General features: G+C 42.5%; 2 protein-coding genes across 3 annotated transcripts; one reads left to right on the plus strand and one right to left on the minus strand.

Moving 5' to 3' along the window:
• Window positions 1-427: 427 nt before the first annotated feature.
• On the minus strand, window positions 428-7,410 carry MBLAC2 (metallo-beta-lactamase domain containing 2). Its single transcript, XM_033164297.1, has 2 exons — window positions 6,899-7,410; window positions 428-842 (listed from the first exon to the last, which is right to left on the minus strand). The coding sequence occupies exons 1-2, from the start codon at window positions 7,377-7,379 to the stop codon at window positions 457-459; spliced, it is 867 nt and encodes a 288-aa protein (XP_033020188.1). The 5' UTR covers window positions 7,380-7,410; the 3' UTR covers window positions 428-456.
• Window positions 7,411-7,570: 160 nt separating this feature from the next.
• On the plus strand, window positions 7,571-15,714 carry POLR3G (RNA polymerase III subunit G). Of its 2 annotated transcripts, none has more exons than XM_033164633.1 (8): window positions 7,571-7,734; window positions 9,580-9,708; window positions 10,566-10,695; window positions 11,118-11,189; window positions 12,645-12,695; window positions 13,239-13,306; window positions 14,064-14,174; window positions 14,946-15,714. In XM_033164633.1, the coding sequence occupies exons 2-8, from the start codon at window positions 9,589-9,591 to the stop codon at window positions 15,030-15,032; spliced, it is 639 nt and encodes a 212-aa protein (XP_033020524.1). In that variant the 5' UTR covers window positions 7,571-7,734; window positions 9,580-9,588; the 3' UTR covers window positions 15,033-15,714. The 2 variants fall into 2 exon arrangements, with proteins under 2 accessions (XP_033020524.1, XP_033020523.1); XM_033164632.1 differs by having other exon boundaries at window positions 7,572-7,734; window positions 13,236-13,306.
• Window positions 15,715-16,102: the final 388 nt, after the last annotated feature.

Below are 16,102 nucleotides of genomic sequence, written 5' to 3' on the forward strand. Positions count from 1 at the left end.
ACAATAAAAATGAAATGATTGGTGCTTTTACCTTAGTGCATGTAATGAGACAGTGGAATGTTATAAGACCAACCTACCCCCCACTACAGCTTATAATAATTTCCAACCATTTAAAATCTACTTTCAACACATATCCCTAACTCAGGATGTCATCAAAAAAGTTTGACACGGGTGCAAAACTTTTCATTTAGCATATATGTTTCAAAATACAAAACAATGAATTTAGAACATCTGTCAAACAGTACTCAACATATGTGCAAACCTGCCTTGAAAAAATAGAAGGAAAATGAGTACCGTAGCTTTGGCACAGCTACTAGTTTATATTGGTATTTTTTTAAAGTAGAAATTATCTTTATGGCTTATCAGCCACCTTTCCCTTTAAATAAACTTACATATGCCATCAGGTTTTACAATACTATTATTATTATTATTATTATTATTATTAAACAGGTTATACTATGAAGTTGTTCTAGAATTTGTGGCCCGGAGTGCTAGGCTTGCAATCGATCTGACTGCACATGTGGAAACTTTGTGGCACACGCCAGCGTTAGAAATGTAGTTGGAAGCCAAACGATAGAGCTGTTCAGCTCCAAATGTGTTAAAATGCCCCGGAAGGACTTTCTCTACAAGACCTCTATTCACTAAGTCTATCAGTCGCTGGCAGGATGTAACGTAGTCATTTATCCTGCTGTAGGGAAGCCAGTCAATCATTGATCCATCATATACAACATCCCCACTGAACAATATCTTCCGTTCTCTGTCATGTAAGCAAATGCTTCCTCTTGAGTGGCCAGGCATATGCATGACAGTGAGCTGTCTATCGCCAAGGTGGATCACATCCCCTACAAACAAAGAACAAAATAATGTGGGGGGGAGGAATCGGACTTTGAAGTATGATCGCAAGAAACGTAACACCAAATTTACTTCATTACAAAGGTTGAGCGCTCTGACAAACCTCAGCATTAGAAGTGTTAATAGGAAGTCAAACAATGCATGCATGAACACCTTGCCTATTGGTCCAGCGCCTCTCCCTGTGTCAGCCAAGCTATACACCCTATGCTAGCCCATATGTACCAAGACTTGCAAGGAAGGTGCTGCTGGATGTCCCACCGCTAAGTAAGGCGCTTGGAATGGTGACACAAGACAGTGCCTTCTCTGTGGTGGTGCTCCCTCTGTGGAATCTCTTCCCCTCAAAGCTATGGTTGGGACTGATGTTCCCTAACTTTCTAGTGCCAGTTAAAAATGTACCTCTTCCCCCAAGCCTTTGGAAGAAAGTGACCCATTAAGCTTAGCAGTTATGTTGATTGCCTGCTGTAAAATATTTTCAATGGTATTTTAATTATGGGTTCAAATTTGTAGTATGAATTTTAAAATTGTTTTTTAATGTAGAAGTGCTTGTAAACTGCTTTGGGATGCTATTAGATGAAGGGTGGTTTTAAAATGAAATACAATAAATAAAAATATTCCCTTTCTAATAAATTTTGCACATGAACACAGACATATTCACAGCAAAGTTCTCAAATGATTCTATGGCACGATTTTTTTTTACCGTATCTGAGTTTCTCATCTGAATGCACTATTGTGCATTATGCATGCTACTTAAAAGGTGAAATTCAGTGCAAGTAAGTTAAAAGTGTTAATAGTTTGGGGTTGTTGTTTTTTAATCTAACCTTCATATTTATGCAGATAGAACCTGAATTGGCTGCAAACACCCACAAAGTGGTCTTGTGTTCATGAAAGAAATGTCACTGAAAATGTCAGCTCAGTGTACTGCAGCAGTAAAAAAAGTCAAATTCAGCTTTAGGAATGAGACTGGAAAATGAAACAACTAGTAGTATAATCTCATAACAGGATTGCCCATATGAAAAATGTTGCATCTCAGAAAGGACCCTGCTGAACTGGAGGTACAAAAGGGGCATTTGAAATAATCGCAGGGTGGGGTGGTGAATGACATTTTTATCACAGAAAGGGGGTGGGGAAATGATAGCAGAGCTTTATAAAAGTGTGAAAAGAGCAAATACAGCTGCTAATTTTGTCAAAATAATAGAAGCTGGTATTATTTAACTAAGTTTACTGGGAGACAGTGTGCAATCACCTCTTAAAAGAATTCACGGGAGAGGCTTCCATTCCCAGTTGTCATTATTCCAACAGGGTGGGTGGACATGTATTTTTCCCCTCTTGGTCATACATGGAAGGGAGACAAAGCGGAACACTATCAAAGCTGAAACTTGCCTCTGACTAGAGCAACAGAAGGTTCAAGTGAGTTCTCATCAAGCAATTCAGCAAAATAGTGCCTGAACTTTTGTCTTATCTACAGATCGGGGGAAATGCTGGGAATCTGCTGCACCAACTTAATGGCCCCAAACACTGGATGGCATGGCCAGAATCTGGGCAAATCCCAAATAACCAGGCCATATGGCAACACTTGTTTTTGCCAGTGATTAAATATATATATATATATATATATTAGATTATTCTGAAATGTTTATCACTAGAGTGAATTTTTACTGGTTGGTGTCACTGGCTTGATTTTCTCAGCAATAAACACATTAGAATTATTTATATTCTTCTCTTTTCACAGTATCAATGATAATAGATATGGGATGAACCAGAGGATAAGGAGTTAAGGGATAAAGTGCATAAAGCTGGGTTGCTACATTTCATAAATCTCATTAGATTTCAAATCTGTTTAATTTTGCAAATCTAGACAATCAAAACTGCTGATAGGAAATCTCATAGTAACAATGTACTTTTTAAATATAAAAACAAAAACTTTAACTTCTGATGCAGTAATACTTTTAGTTGCTTGAAATTAATTTCAGAATATTTCCAGTAGCTATTTGTTCTCAAGTCATCTCAGAAGAAGACATCTTTTTGTCTAAGCAAAAGCACTGTGATCTGGAACCATGCACTTTTTCCTTCCTTACATACCAGATTTATTAAGTCCAGAGATCTTTGTTGTATTCCAGATTTCCCCACTGTGTCCAAAATGGGATAATATCAGTTAACCAGGATATTAAGCTGGGACCTGACCTGGTTCTGGTTTAACATCCTGGTTAGTCAGCCAACATTAAGCCAAAGTTTCCTGTTTCAAATACTCATACATCAGGGAACTCTGTTCTAAAACTAACCTGGATCTCTGGACTGATGCCTGTACATGATGGGAACAGCAAGGAAAGAACATGCCTGTTTCTAACTTTATATTACATGGGTTTATAAATCTGGGTTCGTATGTGTAAAACAGGCCACTGTGAGTTTTCACCGTTGTAAGCCTTTCTGTGTGAGAGCTGGCAACAATAACAACATTCACTATTTCAGTAACGTTTACTTCAAATAATGTGATCTTATGATTGCATACTGAACTTATGATCCCAGGAAATATATTTCAGAGAAGTTTTCCGGGATCTGACACTAACAGAAACTGTGTCCTCCATCTGGAAATGTGAGTGCATGGGATTATGATCTCATATCTCACTCTGACATCTTAATCAAATGGTCTTCTTGGACCTTAGCTGTGTTTTTCCTGTAAGCAAAGAGGCAAGCTGGCAGGCTTATCACCTCTGAAACATCACCTCCCCATGAGAGAAATGTATACTCAGAATCTAATTTCATCTAGCTGCTAGCTAGATCAGAAAATAATATATTTGTTTCTTTTAGTCACCCCTTCTTAAGGACCCTGAAGACAAATCAGGATTCAATAATGAAATGTTACAACCAATAGTATACTTTAATGTTCTCCCAAACACTTTGCATTTTGTATTTAATTGGCAAGAATGGTTAGCAGAACCGTTAGTGTGACACTGTATACACCTAGATGCCCACATGTAGATATACTGTTACTGAGAACTTACTAAGCATGGACACAGTAATATGTACATTTGAACACTGCAAATACACTATTAAATATAACTTAAGGCAGAAACAAATACCTTATTTATTCCTGGCATCCCAGCCTCACCTTTGGGGAAAATGGCTGTAGGGCAATGTGCAGCACATCCTTTGCATGCAAAAGACCTCATGTTCAATTGCTGGCATCTCCAGGAAGAACTGGGAAAGACCCATCTAAAACCAGTGATTTGCTTCTAGTCCGTAAGTCGCCTGGTTCATACACAGCACCAAACCAGGGATGAGAACCCTTTTTAAGCCCAGTAGGTCTTCTCTCCAGCCCGTGGGCCAAGTCTGATTGGTGGTGAGTACCACCCACCTATCAATCATCAGATGTCATAATTTAGATGTTTATTTAGCCCAAGTATGGTTTATATGAAAGTCCAACTCAGCAGACGAACCATTGTTTTCTGGCAACAAACCATAATTTGGTGGGGGGGGGGAACTTGGTTTTTTTTGCTTATCTTTGAGACAACTCGTGGTTGCTGAACAAACCATGGCTTAGTATTATGTGCAAACACAACAACTGTAATCATACTGAACTAGGTGGCCCAACAGCCCAAACTGCAGCAAGGCAGCTTCATAAATTTCTATATAAAATTTGTGAGGAGACTGGAAGCCAAGTAACACTCTTTGTTCTTGCGCTGCCTTCACCCAATGCTTGTTTAACAGGGGAGGGGAGGGGCCGAGGGGCCCTCAACTCTTAGTTTTGGTGTCTGCACTCAAGCCAAAGCTCTGTCCTTTTGCTTCAGATTTGGTTTAAAAACAAGCAAAGAGTCTGGATGGCAAATCGTTTTTTCAGGCCAATTGCCACACTCCCCCATGGGCAACAATGGTAGTTGGGGCTGGAGGTAAAAGCAGGCAGAGCAACCGGGGGGGGGGCATTTTTTTCTGTTTTTATTTATTTTCATGGTACAGAAGATAAATTTTGAGAAAAACAATTGTTACAACCGTAGAGAGCTTTGCACAATAGGCTGTATCCCAACTGTTCAAAAAACAGAGTTTCCTACTGCCCCCTCAAACATCTCTGCATCCTCCATCCCTCCAAGCAAACAGCATTATGACACTTCAGGGATGTGGTCCAGCCAGGTCAAAGGACTTGATATGTCATGAAGAGCCACATTCAGCTGTTGGGCCTGAGATTTTCCTACCCTAAGCCAGTCTAAAATAATAGGTGCGATAGGGGTGGGGTTTGAAAAGACAGATGGAAAGGAGATCTGATTTGCCTTTTGTCACAAGGCTTCCCCATCCCTGTTATATAACATGTACATTTGAGAGGGGAAACCAACCTAATTAATAGGACAGCTAGAGACAATAACAGAATTAGAACTGTAATTAAGACATGAAGTTGTATATCACAATGACTTGGGCTGCCATCCTAAGCATACTTATTAGTAAACAAGCCCTACTAAGTACTGTAGGACTTACTTCTGTGTAAAGATGCACAGGACTGTTAAGATTATTATCAGAGAATGTTACTTTGACTTAAAAGGAATCATAGAATTGTAGAGTTCTGATTATCTGTTCTCTTTACTAATTAATTTAGGTCAATATGTATATATAATGCAATATTTTATACAAAAATAGAAATTGTACATGGACTGATGTGTACCAGCTGAGAGTAAGCATGCCATAAACTAAGGCTGTGGCTTAGTTTCACAGTCTACACATCTCCCCGAAGTGATACCTCTAGAGTAGATTCTTATTGCTACATATATCTGCTGGCTAAGCTTGCATCTACTACTGGGAATTTGTTTTTTCAAAACTCATTGTGGATAGCAAAAACATCTACAAATGCCTAAGACCACCTCCTACGTATTTTTCAGGAGCTACTAGAAATGTCTCCACCCATACTCTCTCATTCACAGACACAGTGCATATTCATGCTGGTTTGCCCTTTAAACTATATCAACATGCGTGGATTTTGCCAGATGCCCGCAACTCCTTCCTGCATATATAGATGCTCAAACCTTAAAGGAGAAAATACCACACCCCACATTACACAAACAGAGCGAGAGGGAGGGCACAAAATGAAGAGCAGGATTGTAATATCCTTGGTTCTCTTTCTCACCCTATAAAAGAGGGAAGGGTGGGCCTTTTGCTTCTATTTTATCAAGCTTTTGAAAAAGTGTCTACAAATACAAAATCCATGAAAAACAAAAAACACTCCCTTTCCAACTCCTTTCTCCACCCTACCAGCAGTTCCATACCCCTGCTAAACGTTTTCTTTCCCAAGGCATCTCAAAGCCTTTCAAGTGAAGCTATGCACTTACCTACCTTTATCCTAGAAATCTCAGAAACTCAGAACTGCCCTTTTACACATCCAGAGAGGTGAAGCCAAAGGAGGAACAGCCCTGATTCTGCTCTCCCTGTATACATAGGACCAAGGCATTAAAAAAAAAAAAAACCTTCCCTTCACACCTTCTCTTGTATACTGGAGCCGACACCCCCGCCGGTCATTCTCCGCAACAGACCCCAAACACACATCCACCGCCAGCCCTGAATATTTATGAAGCACCTATAGTAACATTAGCAATATAATTACATATAGAATGCAACGGACAATGTTAATATTCGTGACATAAACAAGCACATTTGCTAACTATCCAGAGGTGGAGGCACTTGGGGCAATTCATACCACATAGACATTTGCCACTCCAACTGCCTTCGTTGCAAATAATGGGAAACTTTCTAACTTAAGTTGAGGGGAATCCGTGCCATTCTGCTGGCACACCCGAGGCGAGGCCCCATTCAGGCTGCTGCAATTCAAACCTTCCCGCCCGGCCCGTCTGCAGTCCCGCAAGTCCCATACGGTTCCCTGGAGGTGTGAGAGAAAGTCCCCCTGTGCATGGCAAGAGAGGTGCTCTTTCTTTCTTTTCTTTTTATTTCTCCACCCCGACGTCGTAGAGCCCAGCTCCTCCATCCTTCCAAGGAGGCCCCGGAGCCTGGCGTCCCCCCGGGCGGGCGTTGGGCAGCCGGTCGCCGGCGCCGCCCGTCGTGCTCCTTTACTCACCCTCCTGCAAGACGAGCGTGGGCTGCACGGGCCGCACGCGGAACTGCCGGGCGCTCCAGCCCGGGCTGGGCTGGCGCACGACCTCGCTGTCCGAGAGCCAAGTGACGGTCTCGTAATTGTCGCCGCGGCGCAGCGCTCGGGCCTCGGCGCTGTGCACGGCCACCTCGTCGAACTGATGCAGCCCGCCGGCGTGGTCGAAGTGCACATGGGTGGCCACGGCCAGCAGCGGCCTGGGGCGACCGGCGGCGCCCTCCGGAGGAAGAAGAAGCGCCTTCTCGTCGCCGTCGGCGCCCAGCAGCCCGGCCAAGCGCAGGTAGTCGGGGAGGCTGCGCAGCCCCAGGCCGGTGTCGATCACCACGTCCCGCTGCGAGCCGCGCACCAGCCAGATGTTGGCCCGGTTGCCCGACTCGTAGAAGCGCTCCTGGATCCAGTAGATGCCTCCGCCCAGGGACTTGTGCGCGAACCACTCCAGCGCCGACATCGCTGCCCACGCAGCACCAACCTGCCTGCCCGCCTGCAGCGCCTCTCGCGCAACGAGCCGAGCGCGGAGCTGGGGCGGAGCCCGAGGAGGAGGAGGCGGGGACGGAGTCGCCCTAGCGGGACGTGCTCGGGCGAGCGAGCGAGAGAGAGAGAGAGGTCTCCGCCCCGTCCCTGCCCACTGCGGTAGCGCGGCGCCGGGCACGCGAGCAATCGGCCCGGGGATGGCGGGCTGGGCAAGGCGAGGCTGCAGGAGGAGCGGCCTGGCGCGGAGAGGCGTGAGGCTGCGAGGAGGCGGCTGCAATTGGGCTTCTAAGATGCAATGCGACGGTGGTGCTTGACGTGCAGCTGAATAAGAGGCACGGCTCTCCCAATGCTTCCCCCTCTTAAATATTTCGTGAGAGTCAAAGGAGGGTCCTTTGCTCGCGGCAGCTTCGTGCAGTTCCAAGCGTGCACCTTGGGGAAGTGAGTCCCAATCCCATATGCTCCAGCTGCCCCTGTTTATTTATTTTTTTATCTGTTCCTGGTAATGCACTGGCACTATTATGATAAAAAAAAATGTTTCTTGAAGTAGCTTAATCAGTTGAGCCTGAGACTCATAATCTCAGGGTCTTGGGTTCCCGCTGTTGGGCAAGAGATTCCTGCCTTGCTGGGGGTTGGACTAGATGACCCTGAGGAGACCTTTCCAACTCTATGATTGTAGAAGTTAAGGAAGGGAATAGGGCAGCTGCATCTTGGCCCTAGCTGAGATTGAGGGGAGTTGTAGTCCGAAACCTATGGAGAACCTATGCTTGAGGAAGGCTGCTCCAGTGTCTGGTCCTGTAAAGCCAGTGTGTGGTTTCTCTACCCCACCACCAACAGCAAATGTTGCTGAACTGAATTGCAGATACTGTATTCCATGACTAGGTGCATTGTGGGATGAAGCATTCTTAAGGATGGCTTTGTGATCAGTTTAGTATACAACAGGCAGAGATAAGGTTTCATCGGTGCATAAGGTGAGGAGGGTGAAAGGAGCATCAAGTATCTCCTTTTTTATCTGTGACACCTCATCTGGAGGCATGAAGCCCTGCTGGATAGTGGGATTTATTTCTGAGTACATGTGTATTGTTTCCATGCATGTTTATTTAAAGTAAATCAGTTTGGTTCAATGGAACATGGAGTGCTTCCCCTTTAGGCATTTAGCCCTGCTTCATTCACTTGCTTCTTACTGGGCATGCGCACGACACTGTCCAGTCGTTGCCTGCTTATCCTGTGGTTCTTCTGTCCTTTTTCACACAGCAGGAAGACCAGCTACAACCCTGGAAAAAGGTTGCACTCCTCAAAAGTGCTGGTGAGGGCCAAAACTCTGTCCCATTTCCCAGCAAGGAGCCTGTTGCCTTGAGCGTCATTTGCAGGAAACCTGCTTTCATGCTTCCCCATTAGCCATTTTGCCGGATGCTTCTGCTCCATGTGCATCAATGGAAATGGGAGGCATTGGCTTGCATTGGGGGAAGGGGCTGCATTCCTGAAAATGACTGGATGGGGGAAGAAAACTGCTGTCCCTGCCAAGATTCCTTGGGGTACCAAGGGTTCTAGCTGATAAGCAGTGCCTGCGAACCTCCTTTTGACTAGGCTACATTACGTGTCCTTTACCTGATGTCATATGGCAGTTGGGTGTGGCTTTGCCAAATAGCCCTGCCAGATGTATAAAAAGGTAAAGGGACCCCTGACCGTTAGGTCCAGTCGCGGATGACCCTGGGGTTGCTGCGCTCATCTCGCTTTACTGGCCGAGGGAGCCAGCGTACAGCTTCCGGGTCATGTGGCCAGCATGACTAAGCCGCTTCTGGTGAACCAGAGCAGTGCACGGAAACACCATTTACCTTCCCGCCGGAGCGGTACCTATTTATCTACTTGCACTGGCATGCTTTTGAACTGCTAGGTTGGCAGGAGCAGGGACCGAGAAACGGGAGCTCACCCCGTTGCGGGGATTCGAACCGCCAACCTTCTGATCGGCAAGCCCTAGGCCCTCGCCAGCTGCATAGCCCCACTGACTGCAGGTTCTGTACTTGGTTTGTGCTTTTTTATTAATATGACTGGTGTGATAATTAGTAGCAAAAGTGGATTATGTGTTTCTTCAAGTTACTTGTTGTGGTGGCTATTTGTTTTTTTTAAAAAAAAATGCTGCAGAATAAGAATAAATATTAAATGCAAGGTGTTCTTTTCAGAAATTTGATATGGCCAGGTCAGGCCGAGGAAGAGGGCGTGCTGCCTTGACCTTTGACATTGCAGCAATTGGCTTTGTTAAAGGTGAAGCACTACCTGAAGCAGTATTTGGGCCTTCTCCGCTATATCCTGTAAGTATCTAGCAAGTGGCCAGAATTTCAAACCACAAGTTGCCATTGGGGTGAAGTGTTGCACTTGCATGCCATGCCACATAAAAAGAGCAAGAAAATGCCAAGTCCGTAGTTAATCCTATTATTGCTGGTAGACTAATATTGGAAAACAATATGCCAGGCCTTTAGGCTTAAACTTAGTGAAGGTGATGCTAAACAGGAACACAGGAAGCTGTTTTACACTGAGTCAGGCCATTAGTCCATCTGGTTCAGTACTGTTCACATTGACTGGTAGTGGCTATCCAGGTGTTGGTGTATTTGTGTGTGTGTGTGTGTGTGTGTGTGTGTGTATTGGCTGAATTATTTCTCTTAGATTACCAAACCAGCGTGCACTTGGGCTTCTGGTATAAAAAGTGCCCAGGGTTTTTAGCTGCTGTTCTTTGACAGTAATTAAAGATGTCATAGCACTTTGTGTGCTGTACCCTCCGGTACTTCTGTCATTGCTGGAGAAGCATTTTATGAAGATTCCTACAAAATATAAAAAAGGTTACATGAGAGAGAGAACAGAATAAAACTCTATTTTGCAATTGGAGTAATGACGTCACGTTGGAAGTCACTTTCGCTTGCACAAGGAGGGGCAACTGATTCTTGCCAATCTCTCTGGCGCACTGCAGGCCCCCCCCCCACTTGCCCCCGCCCAAAAGCTGCTTCCTCGCAGTTGGAAGCCCCTCTGGAACAAGCCAGGATATGGCGCAATGGCTGTAGTATGTAGCAGGGATTGGATGAGGAAGAGTGTATCTCACCTTACACAAGCAAAAGTGCTTTCCACTAGTGCAAAGCTACCATTAAATACAACCCAATATGTGTGATTTTCACAGACAACAGATTACAAACCGATACCACTGAAAACGGGAGAGGATGCGGATTACCTTTTGGCTTTAAAACAAGAGCTCAGAGGAGCAATGAAACGGACGCCTTATTTTATGACCAAAAAGAATGAAAGTGAAGGTTAGTTTGCCATATCATTTTATTCTGGAAGGTATTGTGCATGCAAATTTTGCCTTAATAGAATTAATCCTATGTAACCAAGGGTGTAATCAGTAATTCCTTGAAGAACAGTGTTAAGGTGCCATTGAATCATACCCCTCCGATCTGGACATGTTCTAACCCGTCTTCTAGTTCTGTTTGTGATGTGATCCAAATCCTTCAAACGAATGTGGTTATCCCCATAAAATCCCCAAGGTTTTGCTTGAGAGCCTTATACAAAATAAATGCACAAATATTTTATTGTGAGCAAAGCAGAAAAGGGATTCCCCCCCCCAAAAAAATAGCCCTTTGTGCATTTTAACTAAATAAAGATTGTGGTTCTGCATTGGCTTTGTCTGAATTTATAGTATGTATATTTGACAACTCTAGGTTTTTGTCTTCAGGTTTTGTACCTGTTGAAAGATACAGCAAAAAATACTTGCAGATGAATGAAAAGGACCTAGAATGGACCCCAGGTAAGGAGACGTAAATTCCAGTTAATTTTTTCAGAGAATTTTCCATTATTTTCCAGTATTTAGATGGAGATCCCATTTCATGGTTGGTTCTTTCTTTGTTTTAGGTTCCTCTGTGCTATTCAACTAGTTTAAAATGTAAACCTAAATAAATACATTTCACCCAGAGCTGAGTGGTATTTTTTAAAAAGTGCATTTACACCTAGAATTCTTTTCCACTTCAACCAACCACAAACACTCATTCAGAGCTGATAGACTCATTCCCAGGCCCAAACAGAGGGGTGTGTGTGTGTGTGTGTCATATGGGCCACTTGGCCCAGGCCTCCGATTCCAAAGGGGGCCTCGGTCAGCATATTCACAATCGCTCACCATTATTTAAATGTAAATACTTAAAATAATCATTTTCCCTATTTTTTTTAAAGCACTATTGTATATCTATATTTCCCATTTTGTCTTTATATGCAGATACGGTTCAAGCCTTGAAATCCCCAGGGTAATAAAGGGGGGGCACATTATCTACCTGGCCCGGGCCTCTGCCTGGCTCTGCAAGGGCCTGCTCAGTCCCATATTTTCACATCTTTCCAGAGAAAGGACTGCTTCCCACAGGTCCCTCAGGAGTACAATACATTCCTTTGTCACACTTATTTGAAAGATGGAAGGCCTGTAATTGTGGTGAGGCAGAGTTTGTCTAGAACAGGGCTAGTGAACTTGTGGCCCACTAGATGTTGTGGGACTCGGTCAGCATGGGCAGTGGTCATGGATAAAGGAAGTTTTTGTTAAGCACCCTTCAGAGAGGCACAAGTTTCCTCATCCCTGGTCTAGAATACGTTGACTCCCCTGAGTCATTTCGAGTCTTCTCAGTCAAAATGTGCATCTTGAGCTGTGTACAAAATACTGAGGGCCATATTTCTCAGTAAATAGCCCACATATCAAACTTCTGCCATTCCCCTTTCTCAGCATTGCCAGTGCTCAAGGAATGATACTACTGTATCTGCATTCAAAAGGAAGCTTGATAGCCAGAACTGGGACACCAATGGCCATCTTGGGCCTCACTTTGCAAGGCTAGGATCGAAGGGCGCGTGGCTGTTGCGTTTGTCCCACGCCACCCTCGAACTGCTTTACGATGCTGGGATCTCATCTGAATCATCTGAAATGATTCACCCAGCAAATCATTCATATCAGATCCCAGCCTCACAAAGCGGCACAGGGCTGGCACGATGGCATGAGCAGCATCCCCCAGAAAAAAATGTGCCTGGGGCCATTCCCCACAAGCCCACACACAAACACTACGCCCCTGAATTGTTCGACTACAATCCCATGATCTCCACTGGCAAGTGCCAGGATGGGAAAGTCTTGCTACTGTTCTGAATAAAATGTCTTTGGTCATAGAAATACCTTTAACATGAAGGAGCATAAACTATTAAAAATAACTAAAACTTGAATGTATCTTTTGTGAAGACTGGAGAAGACTTCCAAGAGAGCTGAAACCAAAGAAGAAGACTGAAAAAGGTAACTTGCATATTAAGTAATATTAAGTAACATGCCTCTTAGGAGTAAAAATATTTTCTTGGGCTGTTGACCAACTCTAATAATGAATAATATTGTTCAGTATGCCTTATTTTGTGCTATAATTCTAATCAGAAAGGGGTGATTGGTTGTTGGATCATAGAAAAGAGAAAAGTGTACTTTAAAACACACACAACCAAAACCTTAAAATAATTTAGGCCTTTGGTTTTGCAAGGGATTGATCTGGTAATCCTGAAATTTTCAAGCATTTGACAAAGGTTTCCACTGTCAAGTGAGTTACAGTGTTGTTGTTTTTCTGGATGTGTGTGTGTGTGTGTGTGTGTGTGTGTGTGCTTGCTAGAGTAAAACTTTTCTCACAAATGAAGTTACTCCTGGGATTTCCACAGGAGAAGTTGGTTCTTGGTATAGTAAATTCTTCCTGATTCCCTGCTTTGCAAACAGGGAGCTTTTCCACATCCCTAATGAGTAAAGTTTGTTATAACCTTGTCTGAAGAGTATAAAGGTAAGAGGATTTTTCTTCAGCAGGTGGAAAACTGAAGAAAGCACAAACTGTAACACCAAAAACTAATGTGGATGTTTTGAAAAAGATAGAGGTACAGTTTACTCTGCTTTACCTTCTTAGGTTTTCTTATTCAGCAGTAGTCACTATTGCTAGTATGTCTCCACTGTGAACAGTGATGTAAAAAGTAGATTAGGCTGTATAAAACTCATTGGGCTGGGGGGAATGACAAACTTATGCATTATTTAGGGCACCTTTGCATAGCTACAAGTTCTTATTTGCCTTAACTGATGGTTGCCTTGAGCAATTTTATGCTATGATATGTGACAGGATGACAAATAAAAAACAACCAACTGGCATGTTCAAATATTTTATTAAAAAAATAATAATTAAAGATTTGAACACAAACCGTTGGGTTGAAGCCAGCCAATTGAAATCATGGCTACAGTATTTTAAGCACCATTGATTTCAGTGGGTCTACCCTAAGTTTGACTAAGCCACTTTCTCTTATCTAATTTGTAAGGTTTCTGTATTTTCCACTGGATGTGCTTTCTCATAGTTCTTTTTTTTCTGACCCTTGAGTAAGGGTCTTTGGAAAGGGATACCACAAATCTGTGTTAAGCATTATTCATTCCCCATTTGGAAAATAAGTAGCAGATGAGATTAAATTAAATTACAGTTATGTCCAAGAATTATGTCATATCATGCTATTTCTAAAATCCTTTTGAACTCCTTGAGTTCTTTGCTTATTTCACCTATCTGTTCGTTATTTGACAAGCAAGATTTCTTTTTAAAAAAAACTTAGCTGGAAGTTCAGATGATGTGACAGACATCTTGCTAACCTTCCCCAGGAGCTAGAAAAGAAAGGAGACGAAGAAAAGTCAGATGAGGAGGAAAAAGATAAAGAGGAAGAGGAGGAGGAGGGAGAGCCAGAGGAATATGAGGAAGAAGAACACGAAGAGGTACTGGTTTTCATAACAAATAAAATTATGTAGACCAAGATGGCGGCAGTAATTATTTTCTTGACATTATACATGATTGGGGGAAGTACAGTAAACCTGGTGTACCTGTGGCTCTTTGAACGTTGCTGAACCACAGCTCCCATCATTTCTTTGCCATTTCCCATGCTGCTTGGGGCTGATGGGTATTGGCGTACAGTAACATCTGAAGGATTGCAGATTCCCTATCGTAAGTAGTATGGCATTTCCATAAGATGTTTCCATTCCTTGCACTTTGTTACAGTTAACGATATGTATTTTCATTGCAGAACCAAATGAAAGAACCATGTCAATCTGTATCTAGTTTACTTTTTAAAGCTGCTTTCTTCCACTTTCTATATTGTATTGTCAACAGGATTTTGAAAGGGGGGGGAATGTTTTTCTGTCATTTCTGAAAATGCTTTATGGCCATAGTATTAACCACACTTACTTGAAAGTAAATTACATTGAAATCAATTGGCTCCCAAGGAAAATTCATTTAGGAATGGAGGGCATGGGTGCCAAAAGCGACTGAAAAACATTTAAATTAGATATGTTGTGAAGACAAGCATTTATATTTATAATTACCTTGCCTTCAACTACCAGCACATGTTTCACTGGGATCTATATTCATTTGCTGCATGTGTAATATTGATTTCCACCAGTTACATAAGGTTTGATATAAACACAAGGAAGTATTTGTGACTGTACTTCTTGCAAGTAGCAATTTACAGTATCTAATATGATTTCCTTTAGGAGAATGACTATATTGCTTCCTATTTTGAAGATGGAGATGACTATGGAGCAGGCAGTGATGATGACATGGATGAAGCAACTTACTGAAATGCTTTGAGTAGCTGGAAAACACAGCTGGAAAGTCTGAACACGCACTTGTGTTACCTCTAGTTATGAAATTATGTAATTTCAGAGGATTAACAATGATGATTAACTCTCATTTTGCTGCAATATGGGAGTATGTTGACTCAATATTTGAAGCAGGCTGTATTTTCACTTCCAATTGATGGAATGGTAGATCGTGTTGGCAACATGCTAAAGCACTCAGTTGTGTCCTATATACACCATGCTTTGTTTTCCTAAACTAATTTGCAGAAATGTTATGTGCCTGACAACATAACACTGAGCTTGCCTGTGCAGAGTACCATATCACTTTGCATTGCTTATGAAACTATGTTGTAGGGAAGGAAGAGAAACGTATGCACTTAAGTATAAAAATCTATCCTTTAAATAATAAAAACTGTTTACTGAAAACAGGATCTGGTGTAGTAATGTGTAATAAAATACAACTGCAGGTTAGCTTGCTTTCTAATAAAGGGTTGCCCCTTTGCGTCATCACCAGAGCTTTGGATAAATAGTACTTGGTTAAGGCCACCTGAATTATAATATAAAAATGCTTACTCAACTTCCAGTTCAGTTACAGGACAACCAAAACTCAAATTGTTAGTACTGATTTATTGCTGTCTGATAAAAGTTCACCAACAATGACAGTCTTGCAGTGCTTCCAAGAAACATTCTAGTAGTAAATTAATAATAATAGTAATAATAATAGTACTTCTTATAGCCCTGCTTAAAAGGTTTTTTTTTTAAAGAAGCACAATTAATTCCATATATCCTACCATCCAGCTTCCAGTAGTGGCCCCTCCCTTTTCCAAATGTCACCCCAGGGACTTCTCCAAAATACAATCTTGTTTTGAAGGGATGGGAGAAACAGCAGTTTTTGCTGGTTGTCTTTTCTATTGTAGCTTTTTTAAAAAAACAACAACAACAACGCTTAGTGTTGTAATCTTATGTAAACTGCTTGATTGGGTGTGTCTGAAAAACAGTACCGTATATATAAACACCTTAAATCAATAATGAAATAAAATTTGGACTAGGAGATCTGCTGCACAAGAAAC

The sequence above is a fragment of the Lacerta agilis genome, chromosome 11 (genome assembly GCF_009819535.1).
Source record: "Lacerta agilis isolate rLacAgi1 chromosome 11, rLacAgi1.pri, whole genome shotgun sequence".
Taxonomy (NCBI): Eukaryota; Metazoa; Chordata; class Lepidosauria; order Squamata; family Lacertidae; genus Lacerta; species Lacerta agilis.

What these genes read in the sequence shown, in the direction of transcription:
- MBLAC2 (XM_033164297.1), bottom strand. Translation starts at nt 7,379, where the DNA reads ATGTCGGCGCTGGAGTGGTTCGCGCACAAGTCCCTGGGCGGAGGCATC. An exon ending in CACGCTCGTCTTGCAGGAGG is followed by an intron (nt 843 to 6,898) that starts GTGAGTAAAGGA and finishes CTTTGTTTGTAG; the next exon opens with GGGATGTGATCCACCTTGGC.
- POLR3G (XM_033164632.1), top strand. Translation starts at nt 9,589, where the DNA reads ATGGCCAGGTCAGGCCGAGGAAGAGGGCGTGCTGCCTTGACCTTTGAC. An exon ending in GGCCTTCTCCGCTATATCCT is followed by an intron (nt 9,709 to 10,565) that starts GTAAGTATCTAG and finishes TGATTTTCACAG; the next exon opens with ACAACAGATTACAAACCGAT. An exon ending in CAAAAAGAATGAAAGTGAAG is followed by an intron (nt 10,696 to 11,117) that starts GTTAGTTTGCCA and finishes TTTTGTCTTCAG; the next exon opens with GTTTTGTACCTGTTGAAAGA.